The sequence below is a fragment of the Mesoplodon bidens genome (genome assembly GCF_964165515.1).
Source record: "Mesoplodon bidens genome assembly, chromosome: 7".
Taxonomy (NCBI): Eukaryota; Metazoa; Chordata; class Mammalia; order Artiodactyla; family Ziphiidae; genus Mesoplodon; species Mesoplodon bidens.
This window is the reverse complement of record NC_138164.1, coordinates 54,639,228-54,656,970: the sequence shown is the minus strand read 5'-3', so window position 1 is coordinate 54,656,970 and position 17,743 is coordinate 54,639,228. Positions and strand designations below refer to the sequence as shown.

Sequence of the window (17,743 nt, the reverse complement as noted above, 5' to 3'; positions counted from 1 at the left end):
TGGATTCTGGCAGAGCAAGAAAAGTCCTGACAAATGGAGAAGTGGGGCCTCTAGGGCCCTCACAGTGAGAGACTGACAGTCCCTCTGCTTTTGCCCCTTCCCTTCAACTGGGCCATCCTTTCCTCTGCCCCACCAAGTTCCCTTTGGCCTGAAGCTCACTGAAGCTGCTCCTTCCTTTTCTGCTCTTTCCAAATCCCCCTTCCTTATGATGCCCTTTTTCTTTTAATAAAGTTCATATATGTGCATTTAGGAACATAAAAGAGGAAAACAAAACCAAACTTCATCTGAGAACCGTTTCCCTTTGAAAACTCTTGGTATTTGTTTTTCTCTCCATTTTGTCCAGATTTGGTCTTGGATTGGAGATGCAAGGCACTGTGCCTGGTGACTTAATCAGACTGGAGTCAGCCAGCGATATTTATTATCTTAGGATGTGAGCACTAGGAGAACCCTTCCAGAACGTCTGGAGCAGCCAGGCTCGTTTCATACGTGGAACATTTGAAGCCCAAAGAGGTCAAGTGATCATTGTTAACAGATATCAAATGAACATCTACAATGAGGAGGACCCTCTTCCGGGCATAGATAGGTTCTTTTAAACGGTCCAACCATTCTGATTAGTAAGATGGGTGGAGTGATTTGCTGGGGTCCTTCCAGATCTCCTATTATGCAAGCACAGAAACATCAGGAAACAGCAGCATTACCCACATCAAACCCTTCCTAAATTGTGAACTGTCCCTCAACAGCTGAGAGTTAGAAAAGGTTGCCTGACCCTCTGATTTCTAAACCCACCTTAAACCTCAATTCTTTGCCCCCGGAGACCACTACACAGTAGGCATCAAGAGACGTTTGCGAAATGCATGAACCAACTTCCTTTGAGGCCCTTCCCTGCTTCCCCTCCCCCTCCTCTCCCACTAGGTACTGTGCCAGCATTTGAGCCCCTGACCGGGGACTTTTGGGGATCTTGTCTGGCCTCTTTAGACAGTGACCCCGTCCCCGGGTCAGGAGCAGGGCTCCATTTTTCACTGTGGGACGCTGGACTCTCATATTTTTTCTCGGGATAGGGGCCCTTGTTTGGGGGGCATGCGAGCACCGAAAATGGCCCGAGCTGGTCTTGGGAGCACTAGGGGGATGCTTGGTGGCGTTTGCCGTTCTAGCCGGGAAAAAACGCCGGGCGTCCCCACCGGCTGGGAGAGGCAGGCCACCGGACCCAGCGCTCCAGCTGCACAGCGCGGTTCCCCGCGGGCGCCGAGTGGGCGGGGCCCGGCGGGGGCGGGGTCTGCCGCTGTCAGGTGACAGCGCGGCGGGCGGTGGCGGCAGAGGCCAGGGGCGTCAGACTCGCCGAGCGGCTGGCAGGACAGTCGCGGCAGCCGGGGTATCAGGGCCGCGGCCATGGGCGGCTTGAAGGACGAGCTGCTCAAGGCCATCTGGCATGCTTTCACCGCGCTCGACCTGGACCACAGCGGCAAGGTCTCCAAGTCCCAGCTCAAGGTGGGCGCACCCGCCTACCGCGGGCCCGCACTCTCCCCTCCCCGTCGCGTGCTCTACTACCACCGGGTGGAAGCGGGCAGGCGGGCGGTGACCATAAGGAATGGCGGACCGGAATGCGGCCGAGCGGCCTGCTCGGGGTGGAGGGAGCGGAGACCGGGATTTGGCATTTTTCGCCTCCCTCTTGCTTTCGGGCCTCGCGCTCGGACCGGTGCGTTAGTTCCCTCAGGGCTCGTGGTGAGCAAGGGTGGGGGGCTCTGAGGGGCGAACTGGTCTCCCTGTTGGCGCGGGAGGCCCAGAAAGTTTGACTCGGAGAGGGCGGTGGGAAGCTCCCTTAGGAAACCTATCCAAAGTTTCCTCCCTGCTCTGGGAGAGGAAGGGACTTGCCCAAGGTGACGGGTCAGAGCCCTCTAAGGGGCACGCTCCACACCGGGGCAGTTCTCAAAACGGCCAAATGCCCTCTAGGCAACCAGGCAGTTCTGAGAAGAGTGAAGTGCCCCAGAGCCCGGCCCGCAGCGGCCTCCAATTTTGGGGCGCTTTGGCGGTGGGGTACCCTTTCCGACTAGGGAGGAAGACCTAGCGTCCTCAGGTCTGGAACGAATCGAGGGTGTGCCCTGTGCCGCAGGGACCTTAGTTTCCGGGTGAGGAGCTCTTATCTGGCACTTTGCAAAAGCAAGTGCTTTTGCAGAGTCTTTATTGTGACTGCCAAAGACCCCATCATTAAATGAGCGTATAAGGTATAAATAAAGGAATGCTTGTAAATTAAGTAACCCCAAGCAGGGTAAGTGGCATTTAGCCAGGAGAAATTGGCAGCTTCTTGAAAGTGTAAAATATGGAAACAGACAAGAAGAGCCATTCATAGGCATTTAAAAATATACACATTTTGGATCTGAATGTCTGGTTTTCTTAGCCTCTTCTGGGAGTGAATTTCTGAAGATTGAGTTTGCTTTGTATATTTTGTGCAGTAATCAGGAGGTTCTTATGACTAGTGGCTTTTATGCCAGTAGGACTTAGCATTCTGCCTGTTTTCCTTTTACCCTTTTCTTTTTTTTCTCATTCATAAAAACATAGTCTGGAAGGATTCATAGAGATCATCCATTTAATCTTTATTTGACTTTATTTTTTAAATTAACAGAGTAAAATTGACTATTTTGGTGGATGGTTCTGAGTTTTAACATATATAGATTTGTATAACTACTACCAAAATCAGGGTTCCATCAGTCCATCATCCCCAAACGTTCCCTCATGCTGCCCCCCTCTTCCTCAACTGCTGGCAATCAGTGATCTGTTCTTAATTGCTATAGTTTTGTCTCTTCTACAGTGTCATAAAAATGGAGTCATACAGTATGTAACCTTTTGACAGTGACTTCTTTTGCTCAGCATAATGCCTTAGAGATTCACCTATGTTGTTGTGTATCAATAATTCTTTTTATTGCTAAGCAATATTCCATTGTATGGATGTACCGTAGTTAATCCATTCACCCTTGAAGAACATTTGTGTTATTTGCATTTTTTGGTGATTATGAATAGAGTTGCATTTTACTCTTTACTGTTTTTACTTTTAATTTACCTATACCACTATGTTTAAAGTGAGCTTCTTGTAGATGGCATGTAGTTGGGTCTTGTTCTTTTTTTTAATCCATTCTGACAATCTTTTAATTGGTGTGTTTAGACCAATTACATTTAATTATGATGTTCGATTTTGGGTTACCATTTGACTATTTGATTTCTGTTTGTTTTGTTTTCACGATTTTTTCATTTTTTTCTCTTCCAATTGATGGCATCAACGAAATATTTTCTATTACTTTTGTTGTACACCATTCAAATTTGTCTTTGTGGCTGCTTATGGAAAAAGTGTCCAGAGGATTCTTGACTGCAGGCTTGGCAGGAAGTATTAAATCCTAGTGCATAGCTTTTACCCACAGGATGTTGATAATGCAAAGGTGCAGTTGTATTTTGTCTCTTTGTCTGCTTAACTGAGAGATTTTGGGATTGATTGAGTTCTGTTCATCTTGCCAGTGTTTCTGGAATTGGAAATATTAAAAAGTTTCTATTTAGTTCTCTCCTTTTTGGAGTTTTGACTCTAAAGTTTGACGTTCATTGATCCATTGGCTAGGAATAGAGTTTTTGCCTTAATTTGTTCATTCATTCATTTGTTCATAAATAACCTTTTGCGTATACTTTGTGTAAGGTGCCATGCTAATTTCATAAAAAGATCCGTATTTTTAGGCTCTTAAGAGTTAATATCTCCTTGGAGGAAATATCATACAATTGATTTATTAAATAGCAGACTAAAAATTGCATACCCAAAGTGAGGTTAAAATTTATCGCTTTGGAAAACTGTATGGGCATTCTAAAATACTTTGGACACTTGTCTTTTTGAATTACCTTCACAGTTTGACGTGAGTGGTGACACTTCATGTATTAGATACTGTGTCTAATTCTAAGGGTGATATGATAGTGAAGGTGGGGGAAAAAGAAACATAGGAATTTTTGCCTTCAAAGAGTTTAAATGTTGGTAGGCAAACTAAAAGAATAGGCAACCGTTAGAGAAGTCTCTCTCTGTCTTTCTGTGTATATATATAGATTAGATTACTTAGGCAATTACCCTATCCTTAAAAAATGTAAGATCTGGTGGTAGAGATAAGAAGTACAGGAATACTATGGAGAGGAAGATGTTGAATGTGATAGAAGATAAGAGCCCATGATGAATATGATAGAGGATAAGAGCCCATGAGATTTTAGAGGAAGAGACCAGTACTTTTTACTGGTGGAATTACTTCATGAAAAAGCTTTGAAATTGCCTCTGAAGAAACTAGAATGTGATTACGTGGAAATGGGGGGAGGATTAAGCCCATCCTATTCACTCATTCATTCATTCATTCTTTCAATGGGTATTTATTGACTGCTTTTAGCTCTAAGGGATCCCTATGAACTACTGCAGGCCACAGGAATTAATCAGGCATTTATAGGGACTTCTGTGTAACTTATTTTGATTGGAGTGTAGGATATGAGTGTGTTTGTGTGTATGTATAAGAAAGAGTTTTTGATGGATGGATGTTTAGCTGGAGATGATGTCCTTGGGTAAGTGTGGGGCTGTTGGTACAGGATCTTGGTAGTTGAAGCTTGGAAAAAGGAGAGAAGAGGTTCAACAGTGGCCTTGGGAAATGGCTAGAGTAGGTGGTGAGAGGAAGAATGGAAGCCAGGGGACCAGAAATGGGATATAAGAACCACTTTGGGGCAACACTGGTGCTGAGGAAGAAGAGATTTTCAAGGAAAACATCGACTGTTATCTTTGAGAGTTAATTTATTATTATTATGTACATATATTTTGGAGATTGTAATGATATTGATTCTTCCCTGCCGTAGCTCATAAACTACATTATTTCTTCTTTTGTGAAGAGAAGTTGTGAAAGTTTGGAGTATTGGCATCATCTTGGGAATAAATTTATTTTTGACTTTTAGGGAGATTTCTTTGCAGTACAGTACTCATTTAGATAAATGCGTTTGGGTCGCTGCTATAATTAGTAAATATTTTCCTTGAGGGCCCCCAGTTTAGTACAAAAATCTTACTATTTTTCTTTTGGCTGTGTTGGGTTTTCCTTGCAGTGCGAGGGCTTCTTATTGCGGTGGCTTCTCTCGTTGCGGAGCACGGGCTCTAGGTGCACGGGCTTCAGTAGTTTTGGCGCCCGGGCTTAGTTGTTCGAGGGCATGTGGGATCTTCCTGGACCAGGGCTCGAACCCTTGTCCCCTGCATTGGCAGGCGGATTCTGAACCATTGTGCCACCAGGGAAGTCCCCAAAAAGCTTATTAAAAAAATTTTTTTTTTTAATTTTGAAAATTTACTTTATTGAAGTATAGTTGATTTAGAGTGTTGTGTTAATTTCTGCTGTATAGCAAAGTGATTCAGTTATACATATATACATTGTTTTTCATATTCTTTTCTATTATGGTTTATCACAGGCTATTGAATATAGTTCCCTGTGCTGTACAGTAGGACCTCGTTGTTTAACCATTCTATATATAATAGTTTGCATCTGCTAATCCCAAACTCCCAGTCCATCCCTCTCCCACCTCCCCTTCCACTTGGCAACCACAAGTCAAAAAGCTTATTTTTTATACCTAAATTTTATTATTAACTAATAGCATTTTTTTTTCTTTTTAACAAATTTAATCAGTTATACATATACATATGTTCCCATATCCCCTCCCTTTTGCGTCTCCCTCCCACCCTCCCTATCCCACCCCTCCAGGCGGTCACAAAGCACCAAGCTGATCTCCCTGTGCTATGCGGCTGCTTCCCACTAGCTATCCACCCCACGTTTGGTAGTGTATATATGTCCATGCCGCTCTTTCACTTTGTCACAGCTTACCCTTCCCCCTCCCCATATCCTCAAGTCCATTCTCTAGTAGGTCTGTGTCTCCATTCCTGTCTTACCCCTATGTTCTTCATGACATTTTTTTTTCTTAAATTCCATATATATGTGTCAGCATACAGTATTTGTCTTTCTCTTTCTGACTCACTTCACTCTGTATGACAGACTCTAGGTCCATCCACCTCATTACAAATAGCTCAATTTCATTTCTTTTTATGGCTGAGTAATATTCCACTGTATATATGTGCCACATCTTCTTTACCCATCCATCCGATGATGGACACTCAGGTTGTTTCCATCTCCGGGCTATTGTAAATAGGGCTGCCATGAACATTTTGGTACATGTCTCTCCTTGAACCATGGTTCTCTCAGGGTATATGCCCAGCAGTGGGATTGCTGGGTCATATGGTAGTTCTATTTGTAGTTTTTTAAGGAACCTCCATACCATTCTCCATAGTGGCTGTACCAATTCACATTACCACCAGCAGTGCAAGAGTGTTCCTTTTTTTCCACACCCTCTCCAACATTTGTTTCTAGATTTTTTGATGATGGCCATTCTGACTGGTGTGAGATGATATCTCATTGTTAACTAATAGCATTTTTAAAAACATCTTTATTGGAGTATAATTGCTTTACAATGGTGTGTTAGTTTCTGCTGTATAACAAAGTGAATCAGCTATACGTATACATATATCCCCATATCTCCTCCCTCTTGCGTCTCCGTCCCACCCTCCCTATCCCACCCCTCTAGGTGGTCACAAAACACTGAGCTGATCTCCCTGTGCTATGCGGCTGCTTCCTACTAGCTATCTGTTTTACATTTGGTAGTGTATATATGTCCATGCCGCTCTCTCACTTTGTCCCAGCTTACCCTTCCCCCTCCCCGTGTCCTCAAGTCCATTCTCTACGTCTGCATTTTTTTTTTTTTTTTTTTTTTTTCTTTTTGCGGTATGCGGGCCTCTCACTGCTGTGGCCTCTCCCGTTGCGGAGCACAGGCTCCGGATGCGCAGGCCCAGCGGCCATGGCTCACGGGCCCAGCCGCTCCGCGGCATATGGGATCCTCCCAGACCGGGGCACGAACCCGTATCCCCTGCATCGGCAGGCGGACTCTCAACCACTGCGCCACCAGGGAGGCCCTACGTCTGCATTTTTATTCCTGTCCTGCCCCTAGGTTCTTCAGAACCATTTTTTTTTTTTTAGATTTCATATATATGTGTTAGCCTAAGGTATTTATTTTTCTCTTTCTGACTTACTTCATTCTGTATGACAGTCTCTAGGTCCATCCACCTCACTACAAATAACTCAATATCGTTCCTTTTTATGGCTGAGTAATATTCCATTGTATATATGTGCCACATCTTCTTTATCCATTCATCTGTCGATGGACACTTAGGTTGCTTCCATGTCCTGGCTATTGTAAATAGAGCTGCAATGAACATTGTGGTACATGACTCTTTTTGAATTATGGTTTTCTCAGGGTATATCCCCAGTAGTGGGATTACTAGGTTGAATGGTAGTTCTATTTTTAGTTTAAGGAACCTCCATACTGTTCTCCATAGTGGCTGTATCAATTTACATTCCCACCAACAGTGCAAGAGGGTTTCCTTTTCTCCACACCTTCTCCAGCATTTATTGTTTGTAGACTTTTTGATGATGGCCATTCTGACCGGTATGAGGTGATACCTCATTGTAGTGTTGATTTGCATTTCTCTACTGGTTAATGATGTTGAGCATCCTTTCATGTGTTTGTTGGCAATCTGTATATCTTCTTTGGAGAAATGTCTGTTTAGGTCTTCCACCCATTTTTGGATTGGGTTTTTTGTTTTTTTGATATTGCGCAGCTCATATTAAAGGAGATTAAGCCTTCGTCAGTTGCTTCATTTACAAATATTTTCTCCCATTCTGAGGGTTGTCTTTTCATCTTGTTTATGGTTTCCTTTGCTTTGCAAAAGCTTTTAAGTTTCATTAGGTCCCATTTGTTTATTTTTGTTTTTATTTCCATTTCTCTAGGAGGTGGGTCAAAAAGGATCTTGCTGTGATTTATGTCATAGAGTGTTCTGCCTATGTTTTCCTCTAAGAGTTTTATAGTATCTGGCCTTACATTTAGGTTTTTAATCCATTTGGAGTTTATTTTTGTGTATGGTGTTAGGGAGTGTTCTAATTTCATTCTTTTACATGTAGCTGTCCAGTTTTCCCAGCACCACTTATTGAAGAGTAATAGCATATTTTTGAGTAAAACAAAAATTACCATCTGTATAAATTTTGAAACTTAAAATACAAAGAAAAAATTAACATAAGAAAGATATTTGTTGGGACTTACCTGGTGGTGCAGTGGTTAAGAATCCGCCTGCCAATGCAGGGGACACAGGTTTGATCCCTGGGAAGATCCTGCATGCCATGGAGCAACTAAGCCCGAGAGCCGCAACTTCTGAGCCTGCGCTCTAGAGCCCGTGAGCCACAACTACTGAGCCCGCGTGCCACAAATACTGAAGCCCGTGCACCTAGAGCCCGTGCTCCGCAACAAGAGAAGCCACTGCAATGAGAAGCCTGCACACTGCAACAAAGAGTAGCCCCCGCTCGCCGCAACTAGAGAAAGCCCGTGTGCAGCAACAAAGACCCAACGCAGCCAAAAAAATTTATTAAAAATAAAAGATATTTGTTGAGGCAAACATAGATTTTCATTAAACTTAGCAATAAGATAAAAATACAGAGCACAGAATTTAAAAACTACTTGTGACTTACATAAGCTACTATAGAAGCAGATGTTGGGTTGTCCTCTAGTCCAGCAGTCCCCAACCTTTTTGGCAGTAGGGACTGGTTTTGTGGAAGACAGTATTTCCACAGGGCGGCGGCAGGGTATGGTTCAGGTGGTAATGCAAATAGTGGGGAGCGATGGGAATGGCAGATGAAGCTTCGCTTGTGTACCGCTCACTTCCTGCTGTGCGGCCAGTTCCTAACAGGCTGTGGACAGGTACTAGTCTGCGGCCTGGGGGTTGGGGACCCCTGCTCTAGCCACAGTGACGTTTCATGTTAAAACAGCTGCGCATGAGGTCTTTGCAGGTCAATATCTTGATCTTCATTAAAGAACACCCCTTCTCACCTCCATGCCCTCCAACAAATAGGGAACCAACTCTGCCTCACTGTCCTTACCTTGATTCTTTCTCCCTCTTCCTCCCACATTTCCTGTGATTTCCTTGAGCTTCCTCCTGGCAATTTGTGTACCCTCTCCAGGGGACCTCTGTCTCTTTGGCTCCAGTTGTGGCATTTCTGGCTCCCTACCTGAGTTGTAGCTGTATAGGTCTCCACCCGCACAGTCAGCCTGTGCACCCCCATAGCAGTCATCAGCTCTATTAGCTTAATCTGTAATTGGATTTTTAGAAGGCAACTCATTTTTTTTAATGAAGTTATTTATTTTATTTATTTTTATTTTTGGCTGTGTGGTGTCTTCATTGCTGCACGTGGGCTTTTCTCTGGTTGCGGCGAGCAGGGACTACTCTTTGTTGAGGTGCGCGGGCTTCTCATTGCGGTGGCCTCTCTTATTGTGGAGCACGAGCTCTAGGTGCATGGGCTTCAGTAGTTGTGGCACGCGGGCTCAGTAGTTGTGGCATGTGGGTTCCAGAGCACAGGCTTAGTAGTTGTGGCACATGGGCTTAGTTGCTCCGGGCCAGGGCTCGAACCCGTGTCCCCTGCATTGGCAGGCGGATTCTTAACCACTGTGCCACCAGGGAAGCCTGCAACTCATTATTTTAATTGTCATTGATTTGCTGTCACTATTTTTCAGGCCAGAATACAGAGGGATACTAAACTAAGTTATTGTTTTAAGTTAAGCTTGTTCTAATTGTGTGGAGATCTACTTTTCAGCTGCTGAAGTAGATAGCAATAGGCTTATGGTGGGAGAGAAATCTTCAGAAACACATTCTTTTTGTTTGTTTGTTTGTTTTTGTTTTTTGTGGTATGCGGGCCTCTCACTGCCGTGGCCTCTCCCGTTGCGGAGCACAGGCTCCGGACGCGCAGGCTCAGCGGCCATGGCTCACGGGCCCAGCCGCTCCGTGGCATGTGGGATCTTCCCGGACCGGGGCACGAACCCGTGTCCCCTGCATGGGCAGGCAGACTCTCAACCACTGTGCCACCAGGGAAGCCCCTGGGAGAAATTTTGATGGAAACTTTTCTTTATATCTATAGGAAGGTGCTACATACATGTAGGTGGCTGAGTAAACATTATTGAACTTTTTTTCACCAATTTTTCCCTTGGTTTTGATATTTGTGCCCTTCTTTTGTCCTTTTTTTTTTTTAATGAGGGACATTTATGTGTGGATTCCATATTTTAGTAAACTTTATTAATATGCCATCTGAAACAGACATTGTTACTTTTAGGCTATGTAAATTTGCAAAAGTCATAAGGGAAATAGGTATTGGACATATTGTTTGAAGGAGAAGCAACAATTATTTTCTTCTCCAGTGCTGTTTAAAAATTATCTTCAAATTATTTAGAATTTTGATGGTCTTGCAGAAAGATACTAAATCTCCAGTGTTACTTAGAAATACATGCAATTCCAAGAAGTTGAAAAGGTGAAGCCTATCATTTAAACAAATGTACATCAAAAAGAAACTTTTTGAATAGCTCATATTTACATATGGTATAAAATTCATAATGTACTAAAAGGCATTTACAAAAGTGAAAAGTAAGTTTCCTCCAACCCCTGGCCCACACTAGTTACCTGCCCCTGAGGTAACCATTGTTACTAGTTTTTTTTGTATTCCTTCCAGAAATCAAAATGTATCTTAAAATTGAACTCTCCTACACTGTTGATGGGAATGTAAGTTGGTGCAGCCACTTGGAGAACAGTATGGAGATTCCTTAAAAAACTAAAAATAAAATTGCCGTATGATCCAGCAATCTCACTCCTGGGCATATATCTGGAGAAAACTGTAATTCAAAGAGGTACATGCATCCCAGTGTTTGTTGCAGCACTGTTTACAATGCCCATTGACTGATGAATGAATAAAGAAGATGTAGTGTGTATATATATATATGTATACACACACACACACACACACAAACACACACACACAATGGAATATTACTCAGCCATAAAAAAGAATGAAACAGTGCCATTTGCAGCAACATGGATGGACCTAGAGATTATCATACTAAATGAAGTAAGCCAGACAGAGAAAGACAAATATCGTATATCACTTATATGTGGAATCTTAAAAAAAATACAAATGAACGTATTTACAAAACAGAAACAGACCCACAGACATAGAAAACAAACTTGTGGTTACCAAAAGGGAAAGGAGGAGGGAAGGATAAGTTAGGAGGTTGGGATTAACATATGCACACTACTATACATAATATGTATAGTATATTCAATATTTTGTAATAACTTATAAGGGAGAAGAACCTGGAAAAGAATATATATCTGTATATATATAACTGAATTACTTTGTTGTACACCTGAAACTAACAGAACATTGTAAATCAACTATACTTCAATAAAAAAGTACCTTAAAATTAGTACTCTTATTGTTATAGTTAGTGTTGTCTTCTTAAATATGGCAAAATCTAGTGATAGTTTTCCAACGTCTTTTATAATTTTACTTTACAATTATGGTTGCAGTGTGAATTACATGTCAGTGCTGGAAATGTCTTGAATAAGCTTATTGGCTCTGCACTCTTATCCTGTTGTTTTTAGAAATGCAGGGTTTTGTTTTGTTTTAAATTGTGCCCTTTTGAAGTAAAAGAGCTCACAACTAGTGAGGATGTAAATGAAAAAAAATTGAGGAACAACATGAGTAGTTTGAATCTTTATTCATTTCTCAATGATAGATTTTCAGCTAAATGTTCTTTAATTTTTGCCCTGCAGTTGATTTGCGTATCTTGTGAATAATGTCATGTGTTCTGTTCCCATGTAGGCATTTAGCTTCAAAAATTTTTAATCTTGCTAGTTACAAAAGTAATTGAGCCAGGCCAGTGGTCTGTTGAAAATATAAAGGAAGCAAGTTGCAGTAAAGGGCTTTTATTGTGTGAAACACAATGTAAAAGATTTGGTTAATTCTTGTGAACTTGGCATGTATAGTATTCCCTCCCTAATCTTTAGTGTTATGTTTCGTTAACCCCTGTGGTTAAAGTTGTTTCTGTTCTAAAAATCTAATTAAAAAAAAACCCCATTTAGAGAACCAGAGCATGACCCAGAAGCGAACCTGTGAAAGTCTTTGTAAATATTTTTTGTATCTCACCAAAATGAAACAGTAAAGACAGCTCTCCAAATAAAGAGCATGTAAGAGACATTTAAAAATCTTAAAATGGTAATAATGGATTCTGGGTTATTTCCTTTTTCCGTTTCTTACTTGCTAGAAACTTTTCGGTAAGATAGACTGGAAGTTTTTGTTTTTTTGAAATATATGTAAACTTTTGCTTTATTGAGGATAATACGCAATCCAAGAGGCACTTTTGTGTGTGTGGCCTTCCATCTTAATAGCCAGTGCATTTCTAATCTTATGACTCAGAGGCTCTTAACCTTCCTGGTCCCCATTTTGTATTTCCTTTGGGGTCTTACTGCAGTCCCAGAGGTGCATAGTAACTGGAAGCTAGAGACGGAAGAGGCTTTGAATAACCTTTTCTCACTTATTCAGTTTGCCCTCTCATTCCCCATCCCCCCCCGCCCCCCCCCCCCCGCGAGGGTTATTGTAATCCCTTCAATGATTATTAACACATTGGAATCTGAATCCTGCAACATAAGTCTAAGTTAGTCTTTGCCTCAGCTTCAATTATGTTTCCCAAGGCTTCATTTCATAAATCTATTTTTCTCCTCTGCTTTCTGCTTTATTTCCTTCTTCTCATTCTACCTTCAGATTACTTTTTTTTAACCCCAAATCTGTGTCTACTGGAAACTGCAGTTTTCAGAAATTAATTTTTAATTGTAGAAAGGTACTTGGGAGTAAATCTGCATATAGTCAAATTTCATATAAGGAGATCTTACAGTTAGGAAGAGATTTCTACAATGTCAGAAAAATTAGTTTTTTCGTCTCCAGGTTCTTCTATGCCTTCTTTACCCTTTGCTTCCTTAGGAATATTTAGCTTTACAGCCACAGTGGCTTACCAACCAGAAGTGACAGCGTTAGGATAAAAGTTGTTCTGTCAGATGGACAATGTCGAAGGTATTATATTTCACGGGGTAGGCACCTCCGGGAGGATGGAGCACTACCTGCATTACCAGGCAGCACATCTCCATCAGTCCTTTTTTTTTTTTTTTTAATTGAAGTATAGTTGATTTACAGTGTTTTGCCAATCTCTGCTCTACAGCAAAGTGACTCAGTTATACACATACATACATTCTTTTTTTATATTCTTTTCCATTATGGTTTATCACAGGATATTGCTATACATGTGGTATACATTAGGACCTTGTTTATTCATTCTAAATGTAATAGTTTGCATCTACCAACCCCAAACTCCCAGTCTATTCCTCATCAGTGCTTTTCATTCATAGGGTGTTGTATGTCTCAGGCAGATGCTGTTACATTGGAGTTGAGAGCAGGAGCTGGTAGGCAGCTGACTTAACTCTCAGTGACTTCCTTCAGTGATGATTGGAGAAAATGCTGTTAGATAATGGGACACCAGGCTGTTAGATCGAACTAGGTTGGAATTCTGAAGTTCTTCACCGGGGTGACTTTGGGGAATTTGCTTTGCTTATTGTATTTAGGACTCTCTGTTAAATGGGACTAATAAGACATTTTAATAATATACTTGCTTGAATAGATGGAGCTCACAACCTCTATGTGTTACAACAGAACATTTACTAGCCAACTGTTTCTTACCAAACACTGATGTTGAATAAAATTGATCTACAAAACAGTATATAAATTTGAAGGTTTTAATCTATACCTTTTGCTAGGGACTCTGGGGAAGTGAAAAATATACAGCATTGTCCCTTACCTTGAGGAGTGTGCAGTTTAGTAAAGAAGATAATACATGAAATGACTACAACAAGATAACGGATAAGCAAGTTCTAGAAAGTGTGGAAAATGAGGGCTGTAGGCCAGGCTGTCCAGTACATTAGCCATTAACCACATCTGGCTATTGAGCATTGAAAAGTAGCTAGTCCATGGGATTTCCCTGGTGGCCCAGTAGATAAGACTTTGTGCTCCCAATGCAGGGGGCTTGGGTTCCATCCCTGGTCAGGAAACTAGATCCCACATGCATGCTGCAACTAAGAGTTCGCATGCCGCAACACCCGCCTGCTGCAACTAAGACCTGGAGCCACCAAATAAATAAATATTAAAAAAAAAAAGAAAAAAAGAAAAAGTAGCTAGTCTGAATTGAGATGTGCTGTAAATATAAAATATACACAGGATTTCAGAGACTTAGTACAAGAAAATAACATAGGATATCTCTTTTAAAAATATTGATTATGTGTTGTGGTTATAATATTTTGGATACATTAGTAAAATTAATTTTACCTGTTTCTTTTATTTTTTTCTTTTTGCTGTATGCGGGCCTCTCACTGTTGTGGCCTCTCCTGTCGCGGAGCACAGGCTCCGCACGCGCAGGCTCAGCGGCGATGGCTCACGGGCCCAGCCGCTCCACGGCATGAGGGATCCTCCTGGACCGGGGCACGAACCCATGTCCCCTGCATCGGCAGGCGGACTCTCAACCACTGCGCCACCAGGGAAGCCCTACCTGTTTCTTTTTATGTTTTAAAAATGTGGCTATTAAAAAATTTTAATTCCATATGTAGTTTGCATATTTCTGTCAGATGGAGCTGCTGTAGAAGTTTAAAAGAAATAGAGAAAAAGATGCAGACAGTTTTAGGGGCTTCCCTGGTGGCTCAGTGGGTAAGAATCTGCTTGCCAACACAAGGGACATGGGTTCGAGCACTGGTCCGGGAAGATCCCACATGGAGCAACTAAGCCCGTGTGCCACAGCTACTGAGCCCGCGTGCCGCAACTACTGAAGCCCGTGCGCCTAGAGCCCGTGCTCCGCAACAAGAGAAGCCACCACACTGAGAAGCCCACACACTGCAATGAAGAGTAGCCCCGGCTTGTGCACCTAGAGAAAGCCCACGCACAGCAACGAAGACCCAACTCAGCCAAAAATAAATAAATAAATAAATAAATAAAATAAATCTGTAAAAAAAAAAAAGATGCAGACAGTTGTAGACAAGAAACGTTTTGTGGAGGAGATGGAATGTCAGCAGCTTTTGGAGGGAATGGGGCAAATCTTGTCCAGTATAGTCACAGAAAGACGACAGGTATGATGGTGGCATTGTGGATAAGAGCAGGAGCTAAAACTTGGAGTATTTGTGAGCAGTAAGGAAATACTCTGTGTGGAGTAGTGTTTGATTTGAGGCATGGTGGAAAATTAGGATTTAAAGGGAGACGGGGTTACATTTTAGATGATTTCGTTCTCGTACAGAATACATGATTAATATGTATTTGTTGACTATGTTAGAATGAGTAGTTTAGAACTGATCCTGTAAAGAGAGGAAGTTATTAGTATTTTGGGGGTAGATATATGACAAAGGTAGAGTTTTGACATTATTCTAACAATGTGGGTGTGTTGACATGAGGGGAGAGGCTGGAGATGGGGAGACCAAGTGGGGGACTTCTATGAAAGTTGATGCGTGCTAGACTGGGATGGTGGCAGTGGGAATCAAAACCGATATGCTCCCTACCCTCATGGAGCTTGAAGTCTTGTGAGTGATATAGATCAGCAAACCGACAATTCAAATATGATATAAAGTACACAGCGCTGGGAAACACAGAGGAAGGGAACCTACCTAGTCTGTGGTGAAGATTGGAGGAGTTAGGTCAGAGAAATGTCCAGATTGGGAGAATGAAGTGTAAGGGAGGTGACCCCATAAAGGTAGACCAAGGTAGAGTAAGTTCTTTGAGAAATTTAGAAAATAGTATATCATGGGACCAAAAAAAGTCTTGAGAGGATGATCCAGACTGCTCAGTGCCAGAGACTTGGGAGAGTGAATTGTTTAGAAGGTATCTACCCCAGGTTGGGTTCTCCAGGAAACAGATGCTGAGACAGAGTTGGGAGTGCAAAAGGGTTATTGGGAAGAAACGCTTATGGGAAAAGAGAGAGGAAACAGGATTGGGAAAAGGAGCTGTCAAATCATGATACAGACTTAACAAAACCAGGAGCTCTGGAGCAAAGATGGCCTGTTAGAGGACGTCCACCCTGGGGAGAAATGGTGTCACCAGCTTGCTCAGTCATTGGCTGAGGTGGACCCCGAAAGTACTAATAACTAGAGGCTCTCAGCTAACCACAGTCCTTGTAGCAGGGCAGCAGTTCCTTTCTTGAGTGGTGCAGCTCTGTGTCTACCACAGAATCTTTTTGAAAAAGCAATTTCATGACATTGATAGGGATAGAAAGAAGCCATATTATAGTGACTAGAAGGGGACAAGGGGACAGAGTGGTCAGAGGATGGGGCAGCAGAGGTAAACCTCAGGTCTGTGATCTTTATCATCACCTTGGGTGTACACTGTGGCTTCAGATCTCCTCTTGGAGAAGAGTATACTAAATTGAACTATCTAATTTCTCTGTCTTCTGCTCTAGACTTCTCTCTCATACACTGTTAATTCCTCTTGAGTCCTTTCCTCAAAAATCTTTAGTGGAATTTTTAGAAATTGGACTGCTTTACTAGATCTCAGGTCAGATGAGTAATGCCTGCTAGTTCTGGCAGTGCTAATAACTAATGGAAGTATTGTTTTTTTACTTCAAAAATGACCTGAATTAGAGATTCCAATTAAACAAAAATTCTTCCTGGAAAGAATATACTGGTAGTATAGTGAAATACATTAAAAGACCCACATCTAAATAAAGGTGATAGAGAAGCAAACTAAATGAAACTAAACAACAACAACAAAAAAACAAAAAAATAAAATTCTTACATGGGACTCATTTAGTAAACATTTGTTGACATCAGGCACTCTACCCTAGGCACTTTATTAGGTTTTGATATTGCAGGAAAGATACAATAAAGATCTTCTCTTTAAGGAGCTTACAGAGTAGTGGGAGAGATAGAAACAGAAGCTTACTGGAGTTAAATCTTCTTATACATGATTTATCTTCCTTTTAAAAAATATTTATTTATTTAGGCTGTTCTAGGTCTTTGTTATGGCACGCAGGATCCTTTTTTTAAAAAAAAAAATTATTTATTTATTTGGTTGCTCTGGGTCTTAGTTGTGGCAGGCGGGCTCCTTAGTTGTGGCATGCGAATCTTATTTGTGGCATGCATGTGGGATCTAGTTCCCTGGCCAGGGATCGAACCCGGGTCCCCTGCATTGGGAGTGTGGAGTCTTACCTACTGGACCACCAGGGAAGTCCCTGATTTGCCTTCTTAAAGACATTTGTTTATGCTGTGATCCAGTGGGAGGCTGGAATCTAAGGAGGCTGCCCAGATCAGGAGACTTTGTTGCCCATAGTGTGGCTTCTTCAAGAGGCATGGCAAAGCATAGTTCTTTGTGAATGACTCAAGTGAGTTAATTTCAGCAACTTTATAGTCCTACAATGATCTCTTCATATTTTTTAATATTATTGGTGCTCTCTAGCTGAAACCCCAGATAGAGAGCACTAAGAAAATTAATTTAAAAAATTAATTTAAAAATTTTACATAAATATAAAAGCTTCACTTTTTCTGATTATAAAGGTAGAACATAGAATATTCAAACAATACTTTAAGGCAGAGGTCCCCAACCTTTTTGGCACTAGGGACCAGTTTCATGGAAGACAATTTTTCCACGGAATGGGGGCGTCAGGGGGGTATGGTTCAGGCAGTAATGTGAGCGATGGGGAGCTACGGGGAGCAACAGATGAAGCTTTGCTTGCTCCCTTGCTGCTTACCTCCTGCTGTGCAGCCTGGTTTCTAACA

The 17,743-nt window shown here is 42.0% G+C and overlaps 1 protein-coding gene across 1 annotated transcript in view; it reads left to right on the top strand.

Annotated features, from left to right (window-relative positions):
* The first annotated feature begins 1,304 nt into the window (after positions 1 to 1,304).
* The window catches only part of SWAP70 (switching B cell complex subunit SWAP70), an 84,732-nt gene continuing 68,293 nt past the window's right edge, over positions 1,305 to 17,743 (top strand). Inside the window, exon 1 of the mRNA XM_081238635.1 lies at positions 1,305 to 1,485. Within this exon, the coding sequence (XP_081094761.1) occupies positions 1,387 to 1,485 (99 nt within the window). The 5' untranslated portion in view covers positions 1,305 to 1,386. The remainder of the gene's footprint in view (positions 1,486 to 17,743) is intronic.